This window comes from Petaurus breviceps, unplaced genomic scaffold, assembly GCF_028583685.1.
Source record: "Petaurus breviceps papuanus isolate PSGF00001 unplaced genomic scaffold, PetGlider_PUasm1.0 90977, whole genome shotgun sequence".
NCBI lineage: Eukaryota > Metazoa > Chordata > Mammalia > Diprotodontia > Petauridae > Petaurus > Petaurus breviceps.
This window is the reverse complement of record NW_027187391.1, coordinates 13,673,775-13,683,413: the sequence shown is the minus strand read 5'-3', so window position 1 is coordinate 13,683,413 and position 9,639 is coordinate 13,673,775. Positions and strand designations below refer to the sequence as shown.

Here is a 9,639-nt window from a genome sequence, read left to right as displayed (position 1 = left end):
TGACCCTTGAACTAAGGAATCCTTTAGTATCTCACTGAATTTTGAAGAGGAGCTTGTCAGAGGTACAGAATGAGAGGATTAGAAGGAAATGTTACCCAGAAGATAAGTACTGATTGTCTTGGTGCTGAATCTTGATAGTTTTATTGAAAGCTTTCTATTTAGTGGTTTCGAAAACAGGGGAAGCAGTTCTACTGAATTAAAATGGCCACATACTGAGTATAACAGATGGGGCTTCACTGTTTATAGGAAAGGGGAAAGGGATTATTCAGCATTTGGATAGTGCTTACTGTGCCAGGCAATGTGTTAGGTAATTTACAAATATTATCTCAGTGAAATGGATTGTAATTCATGAAGGATAATATTTGACTTTGAACAGACATGCATTTAATGTATCTTTTTTCAGGAATGTTTAAAATGTCAAGGATCACTTTTCTGTGATAACAACAACAAAAAGATATTTGTAATCTGAAAGAGAAGAATGATGAGTAGCAGAAATGAGTCTCAGCCTGGAGTTGTACAGCTCTGTTATGAGAACATCAATGGGTCCTGCATTAAAACCTCCTACTCCCCAGTACCCCGAGTCCTCCTCTACCTGGCCTTTGGCACTGGAATTATCCTGGCTGTCTGGGGAAACCTTCTGGTCATGATTTCAATCCTTCACTTCAAGCAGCTGCACTCTCCAGCCAATTTTCTCATTGCCTCCTTGGCTTGTGCTGACTTTTTGGTGGGAGCCACTGTGATGCCCTTCAGCATGGTGAGGTCAGTGGAGAGTTGCTGGTATTTTGGGGAGAATTATTGTAAATTTCACTCTTGTTTTGATTTGTCATTTTGTTATTCTTCCATTTTTCACTTGTGCTTCATCTCTATTGATAGATACATTGCTGTCACTGACCCTCTGGTCTATCCAACCAAATTCACTCTGTCCATTTCAGGAATATGCATCACATTCTCCTGGCTCCTTGCCATTACATTTAGTTTTTCACTTCTTTACACAGGTGTCAATGATGATGGGCTGGAGGAATTAGTAAGTGCCCTCACCTGTGTGGGAGGTTGTCAGGTTGCTGTGAATCAAACCTGGGTATTGATAGACTTTCTGTTGTTCTTCATTCCCACTCTGGTCATGGTTACTCTTTATTGTAAGATTTTTCTAGTAGCCAAACAACAAGCTAGAAAGATTGAAAGTATGAACAGCAAAACAGAGTCATTCTCAGAGAGTTACAAAGCCAGAGTGTCCAAGAGGGAGAGAAAAGCAGCAAAAACACTGGGCATTGCAGTGATTGCATTTCTGATTTCATGGTTCCCATATTTTATTGACTCACTAATTGATGCATTCTTAGGGTTCATCACCCCAACTTATATTTATGAAATCTTAACTTGGTTTGCCTATTATAATTCAGCCATGAACCCTTTAATCTATGCTTTCTTTTACCCTTGGTTTAGAAGAGCAATTAAATTGATTGTCACTGGGAGAGTCTTCAGAGGTCATTCTTCAACAATAGACTTGTTTTCTAAACAAGTTAAGGTTTTTGATTGAATAAAATAAATATGGAACAAAGTTAAAATTGGAAGAGGTTAATTATTATGAGATGAAAGAACACTCTTCATTCAGTCCAAATTCCAGTTTCAGAGTTGATATTTAATAAAATGCATTTACCATGCAAATTGCTTGTGAATAGTGTTTACCAGTTGTTTTCAGAATTGCACTCCTGTTGCTGTCTTTTCTCATTTGATATTTGTTTTTGTTCATTATTCCTGTCTTGGTCCAAGGAGTAAAAGTATATTTTTTCTTTTCTAAGAAATGTCTTATCTGATCCTGTCCTTCTGGTAGCCTTTCATTTGCAGTAGAAAAGGCACCCATTTTGTCTCTTCTGATACCTTCCAAGAACATTTCTGATATCTTTTCTTCTTTTTAAGAAGTTTTTTAAAAAACATTTTCAAATATAATAAAATTATGTAATTTTCTGTGTATTTAATGTTTATATATAACTTTGTGTATTTAACAATTATATTTATTTAAATAAGTAGCCCTGAAAAGTTTCAGTTATATTCTGTATTATAAAAATTTGTTGTTATTTTTTTTTCTTTCTCTACCTTTTCTTTATTTTTTTAAAAGAAAGTGAAGTGAGGGATCAGTTCCCCTAGAGCTAATAATGAAGCTGAGCCTCCCTGTTAAAAGAGTTCATATAATAAGAATGATTTTCTGCCCCCAAAGTCCTTTACATTCTAGACTGGGGTGAGGGTGAACCTGTGGCCTCCAGCCCACATGTGTCCCTCTAGGTCTTCTACTGTGGTATGTTGATTAAATCCAAACTTCAATTCAAACTTTCAATTCTATTCAAACATCAAGTTCTGTGTAAAGTTTGAATTCATTCAAAGGGCTGCACTTGAGGTCTAGAGGGCCACATGTAGCCTCAAGTCCATAGGTTCCTCAACCCGGTTCTAGTTGGTAAGAGAACTTAAACCTCCATGGGTATTTTTTTTTGGAGTGTCAGTGCATTTTATCATTGTTTTTTAAACTATTACTTCATAGATAATAATCACAAGCATTCATATGGAATACATGGCAAACACTGTACTTTATGGAAATTTACTTTACAGATATATTCTCATTGGTTTTTCACAATTATTCTGGAGAGTATGTGCTATTTTTACTACCACCCCCCATTTTACAATTGAGGAAATTGAGGCAAATAGAGGTAATGTGACTTGTCCAGAATTACAAGTGTCTGAGGCTAGATTTGAATTCAGATCTTCCTGACTTAAGGCCCTTAATTGTATCCACTCTATCAAGGAGCTGCTTTATTAGCAACATTATACTTCAAAAGCATACCATTACCAAACAAGCAGTTATAGCAGAAGCTAATTTATATTTATAATTATTGGCTCATTCCATTAACATAAGAGGTTACTTTAATCATTTAAAAAATTCATAAAATTGGGGCGGCTAGGTGGCACAGTGAACAGAGCACCAGCCCTGGAGTCAGGAGGATCTGAGTTCAAATACGGACTCAGACACTTGACATGCTTACTAGCCGTGTGACTTTGGCCAAGTTAATTAACTCCAATTGCCCTCCAAAAAGAAAAAAATCATAAAATTAACATGAGTCAACATTGATTTTAGGTTGTTGTTCAGTTATGGCCAACTCATCTCTATCTATTTGTTTTGTTTTTTAGTAAAAATGCTGGAGTGGTTTGACATTTCCTTCTCCAGCTCATTTTACAGGTGAGGAACTAAGGCAAATAGAGTTAAGCAATTTGACCAAGGTCATTGTAATAGTAATGGAATATAAAGATCCCCCTGTATTGGCTTGGTTTTTGGTGTTAAAACCCAGAGCTTGTTAATCCCACTTGTGGGATGGACTTGTTGATGTGAAAAGAGAGGGCTGAACTGGGAGGAGCTGGTGACATAGATTTGGAGAGACACAAGAGAAAGGCAGAAGAACTTTTTGGAAGCAGCACCTTTGGAGGCAGAGAGAGACTGAGAGGATTGCTGAGGGCCACTTTGAATTGCCCAGGACTTTGAGAGCTGCCACCCAGAGCTGCCGAGGACTGAGGAGACATGGCTGTTTTGCTGGTACTTTGTCTGTTTTGATGTTGTTTTGCCAGATTTGTCCACTGGTGAAGGACAATCCTGTTGTTGCAGAAGTTTTGGAACCTTTCTGTTGGTTCAGAGCTCTTGAGACTGTTCTGCAGACAGAGAGTGAATACTGTCCACTGGTGAAAGACAGTGCTGTTGTTGCAGAGGACTTGGAACCTTGCTGTTGGTTCTGAAGCCCTGAAGAAGGATTTTCTTGTTGTATGTTTACAGAAATCCTGGAAGAGGGTTTTGCTAATGTTTTCAGGGGTCCTAGGACTGTTCTGCAGACAGAGGATGAATTAATGAAGAGACTGGCAATGTATCTTGTGGCCTTGCTAAGCTTTGTCTCCCCAGGAACAAAGATTGCTGAGAACTTGCCTGGTGTCAAGATGAAGAAAAGACCTCCATTTGGGTATTAAGTGCTGTGCTTAAACTTGTTGTAACTCTGGGGTAGATTCAATTGTGATTCAGGGGTGGGGAACTTTTGACCTTTTTGTGTTCTATGATTGAACAAATGAATGTACTTTACTTATGATTGGAAACTAATCTCCATTTGAGAAGAGGGGCTTTGTGATGGATTAAATGAAGGTACAACCTAGGGGTGGAGTAGTATTTAGAACAGGGACTTTGTAATTGATTGAATGAATGTAAGGTCCTGGGGTGGGGTAGTCCTTGGAGATTATTTAATCATACTTAGTAAATGCTGTATTTTGAATGATGTCATATTTTGATCTTCTCTGTTCTTAATTTGTCACTGAATAAAATGGAGAGCACCTATGCTGGTATTTTGAACCTTGGGAAGTTGCCTTTGCTTGGCATTACATTACAGTCATTTGGTTAGTTAAATGTCTGAGGCCAGATTTGAACTGATGAAGATGAGTCTTCCTCCAGGCCCAGCATTCTATACACTGTACCATTTAGCTGCAACAATTTTAGACTGAAATGACATACATACATATAAATATACATATGAATATATAGATACATGAACATGTACAGTATGTATGTATACATATTTAATGCTATTGCCCACCACATACTATCAAATATGTTGCAACTATGCATGTTATACTTTTTGTTACTACTTGCTGTATAGGCATCAATTCCATGGAATGTAGTTTGTTTTCTCTTTAAGTAAAAAGTACAGGAAATTTTAAAAGAGATTTTGGATGTGTTTATTTTAAGTCTTTGGGAACTAAATTAGAGATGTGTATGAAAAAATGCTGAAATGTTTTAATAATTTTTTTGTGTATTTCAATTCACAGTAGACCTGTTAGAAAACATGATTCTCTTTGTGTTGTGAGTTGTGAGATGAATATTAAAATGTCAGACAAACTGTGTCTTCCTTACAACTTAATATTTTTTCTCCTATCAGTTTTGGAGCCCTCTTCTGGGAACCAGATACTACAATTGGTAAGCCTGATAAAAAGCGAACCTGGGAGTTTATAGACATCAGTTCAAATACTAATTCTAACACTTAAAATCTTTCTCATTCTGGGAAATTCACATCACTTCTCTGGATCTCTTTCCTCACATGTAAAAGAAGGATATTGAATGAGATGAGTCTCATGGTCTCTCATGGATCAATGATCTTCTAAATATATACAAAACACAAAGTAAATACTGGGTAATTTTAGGAGGCATAAAGCATTAACAAGTGGGGAAATTAGGAAATATTTTATACTAGAGGTTGGATTTAAATAAATTTCAAAAGAAGTTGGGTATTGAAGAGGTAGAAGTGAAGAGAAAACACATTCCATGCATTCTGGCAGCCTATGTCAGAAGCAAAGATATGGGAGGCTGAATGTCATCTGTGAACAATTACACAAAAGGTGGATTATGGTGTGCTTCAAGGAAATAATGTATAGAAAACCTATAAATGTATGCTTGTTTCTGATTGTCAAGGACTTTAAATTCCAAACACAGGAATCTGTACCTTGTATAAGAGGCAAAGTGAAAACTCTGGAGATGTGACCTTATGATCTGATAAATAAACCCAGAAGACTAATTTTATAATACCTCAGATAATATAAATGAAAATATTATTGAAATCGAAGGGAACTCTGAAAAATTGAAAAGCCAATAATTATCCTGAGGTTCATAGTGAGATATACTTGCCTCTTCTCAGCTAGGAATGTTGTATGGATTAAATGAAGTAGTTAATGTATTGTTTGATTTGTTGCTTAACTGTTTTCCTTTGTTAATAGGGATAGTTCAAATGTGGAAAGCATGGGGGAAGAGCATTGGCCTTGCCTGGAAATGAATGTGGTGCAGAAAAACCTTGCATAAGTAAATATTTTATGAATGACTGAATAGGTAGATAGTGTAGCAGAACAGAGATTCTTTTTAGTTTTCAACTGAATATGTTTTTGTGTCAGTGATGCCAAAAGCAAAATGCATTGGATTTCATGCCTGACTGTTTAGTTTGAATTGAATTAGAATGAATAGAAGAGAATTTTGCAGAAATTGATCCTTTTTATCTTTTTACAATGCATAACATTGCTGTTATTTGGTAGCTTTGGAGTTAAAAGGTTCACTTAGATAAGTGGTATCAAGCATCTATAGGATGTAGAGATTGAGGAACCTTATGAGCTCGTGGTCCAATACCCTCATTTTATAAGTGAGGAAACCCAGGATCGAAGAAGAAAAATGGTTTACCCACTATCACATACAGTTATAAAGTTTTAGACACTGGAATGGCACCAAGGATAGCCTCTAAATTCAATAATCTCTCCTCTCCACCACATCTATAATAATTTCTTCCTGGAAAAATGTATCTTATCTCTACTACTTTGAAGATTTAACATTTATATGGTGACCACAGAAAGCAGAATCATACTCTCTGAGGGATGGAATTAAAGAACATGTACTTCAATCTTGCAATTTTAAAGATGGCATTTAATACCAAAGTAATGAAGTTATTTGGTCAAATTTACAAGGTTTTTAGAAACAGACACTGGACCAAAACCTTTTCTTCATGTGGATTCTCTCTTTCCTCACCCAGTTCTGGGCTTGTTCACACTCCTCTCTCTTGGTGTTGTATAACACTGTCCCTCAAAGAACTATAGTTTATTTCACCTAATGACTGTGTCATAGAATTCTAGGTAGTACTTTCTATTCCCCAACTTTCTTAATTCTAGGATCTCAGTAGAATCAGTATATAAGGATTCTGGCTATGGGACAATCTTCATCTTCAATCATATTAGCTATAGACAGAATAAAAAAAAAACTGACTTAAATGATTTGAGAATATGCACAGAGAAGTGGGACTTCCAAGACCTATTCTCCACTTACAATGTGGCCTAGGAGACTCCTTTTTCTCTGCCTGACCCAAAAATCATTCACTGCTTATGTGACTGAGCATCTCATTTCTTTTCTCTGTTCTGGTGTGGTATCTCCGCATATATTACCAGACTGTACTGATATGTTGGTTTTGCTGAATTTGTTATCTTCATTTCTTCTGTATTCTTTGGTACCATGGATGGCTTGCTAGGATGGCATGTATATGTATGTATATGTGTATATACACAATATATGTGTATACACGCATGCATATGTGTGTAGACTGGCATGTACAGGTACGTATCTATATGTATGTATATATGCATGTGTATGAAGGTCATATTCACCCATGCATGCAATTTCAAATCAGATAATGAAATCTGTGAAACAAAATATATATGAATAGATGTGCATTTATTACAAAATCAAATGGATAAGAGATTCCTACAGATTAAACAGCAGTTTTTATGACAATTATTTTTTTACAAAAAGAGGTTTCTTTCCTCAGTTCACACCTTATTCTATATGGCTACTAATGGGGCTTCAGTTGAGTTGTAGTGGCAGTCTCTAAAGAATTACAAAGACTCAGGTCAATTCCAAGTCAATTGGAAAGATTAATTATAGTTTTGAGGTTTCATGCTCTGGCAAGCGGCTAAGTCCCTTAGAGGAACTTAGCAACTTCAGTAAGGCAAGACACACAATTTTATAGACAATATGATGCTTATTACTGAAGCAAAATTTACATAGGACATAGGGACATAATTAATATTAAAAAGGCAGGAGGAGTTTGCTGAGGGAGTAGATAACGGAGAAGGGTCCCAGCCTTAGTGTAACTGTATATGTGGTTACCCATAATGCATACAGTTAGGGGGTATGTATATATAGTAATGATATTACAATAAGCCTCTCTACATCATAGGTTCACTCTAGGTCAATTCTTTACTATTGCTGCCCAAGGCTAACATAGGGTGGACCCCTTCTACAGTTAGGTGGTAGAGCATCCTGCTTTACATCCTGGTGGTGGTGTCTTCTAATAGGCTAACTATTGTGGTCTTGTCTGGTCAAGATGGATAGTGAGGTATTGTGGTCCTGTCTTGGATTAAATGGATGATATGATTGTGATTGCACACCTGTTCTCGTGGGAATGGGTCTGGGGGGAGTGCTGTGTTTCTATCACATGGGCATACCTGCTATTTCTGTGGGAACCTAGAGTTCAGGGACGCACTTGTTCTAGTGTGCAGTGAGGCATGAGTTAGGACATAGACGGGGTGGGGGTGGGGCTCCAGGTAGAGCAGACCTGTAGTGAAGTTTGGATATTGGGACTGAGGGCAGTTCTGTTAGGACTCCATCAGATACATCTTGGAAAATTTTCTATCCTTAATATTATCAGACTGTTTTATAAAAATTGGGAAAATCATTTAACTTTCTGTACCATTATCAGTGCAATTTTTGTGTGAAATCCAATTAATCTTCAATTAATAAATCCTTAATCCATTCTTCAGAATTTATTATCAAAACATATTACTAAACTTAAAACTAAAATTCACAGCCTGGATATGTATGATAGGTAAAATTTGGAAGCCAATCATATACATCTGGAAATAGTTCTTTAGAGAAAACAGTCTCATCCTGCTTTTTCAAAATATGTTATTCCATTTAATTAATAAACTTTTACATTGCATCATTGTCTTGTTACTTTGTCTAACCACATTCCCCTTAGGAGGTTATCCTCCCTATATTATAATTTGACCAAAAATACAGGTTAAAATTGTAAGATGTTCATACTTGTATCCTGTTAAAAAGAAAACTGCACAGTCTATAGCTGGGCATGCCTTTACTGGTTCCAGAGACACACAAACCAGAGGCATAAACAATTAAACAGACCAGATGCTTATGAAGACATAAATTTATCAGACCAGTGCAAAAGAAATACACAAACAGAAAATAGGCACACAATTAAGTCAATTAATCTAGGTGCAAAACAGGCCTTACCAGACTGATCCAGGATGAACCTAGTCAACAAAGGGGCCCTGGAGTTTTTCCTCAAAAAGAAATTGACATCAATCAAGGGTGGGTTTATAATGGAGCAGGAGTGAGAACAATAAATTTGCCAGGAGAGAGGTGCCTAACACTGGAGAAATTCCAGTGGCATCTAGTCCATTACTCTGGTACTGAAGAGTTTAAGGCCTCACCTCCACTTATTTATATGTGTATAAATATGTCTATGTTATATATAACGTATATAATGCATGTAAAGGTATCCCAAAATTATGCACATATTATATATTATCACATGTATATTATTATTACATGCATGTATTTTATTGTTATATATTATAATATATGTATTATTATATCCATATATTGAATATACATTATCTTTAATGTATATAGGTATACAATATGTGTATATAGGATATCTCAAAAGTCTTAGTATAATCTTAAACTTTTAAAGCTTAAAACTGACCTAATACTTTTGTGACACCCTATTTATGGAGGGGCAGCATTACCTAGTAGAGGAAAGGTTCGATTTATAATTATGAAGCCCTGAGTTCTGACACATGCTGGTTCCTGGTCTCTTAGCCTCTCAGTAGCCTCCTTACTGCCTCCCCCTAGAACTCTATAACATTGAAGTTACATAGTAGTTGCCAATTTGCTTTGTAATATATGTGTTCACAGTGGATGTTTTTCACATTGATTTTATTATATGTGTGTGTATATTTTCATGTATATATGTATAATATGTATTCAGAGTTTCCAATAAAATCCTCCTCTGGTGC

The 9,639-nt window shown here is 36.2% G+C and overlaps 1 protein-coding gene across 1 annotated transcript; it reads left to right on the top strand.

The window, feature by feature from the left end:
• The first annotated feature begins 422 nt into the window (after positions 1 to 422).
• Positions 423 to 1,678, top strand: LOC138153021 (trace amine-associated receptor 7a-like). Its single transcript, XM_069077149.1, has one exon. It carries the CDS (start codon positions 479 to 481, stop codon positions 1,532 to 1,534), a length of 1,056 nt encoding a protein of 351 aa, XP_068933250.1. The 5' UTR covers positions 423 to 478; the 3' UTR covers positions 1,535 to 1,678.
• Positions 1,679 to 9,639: the final 7,961 nt, after the last annotated feature.

Excerpts from the sequence above, each read along its gene's own strand:
- LOC138153021 (XM_069077149.1), top strand. The coding sequence starts at position 479 with ATGATGAGTAGCAGAAATGAGTCTCAGCCTGGAGTTGTACAGCTCTGT.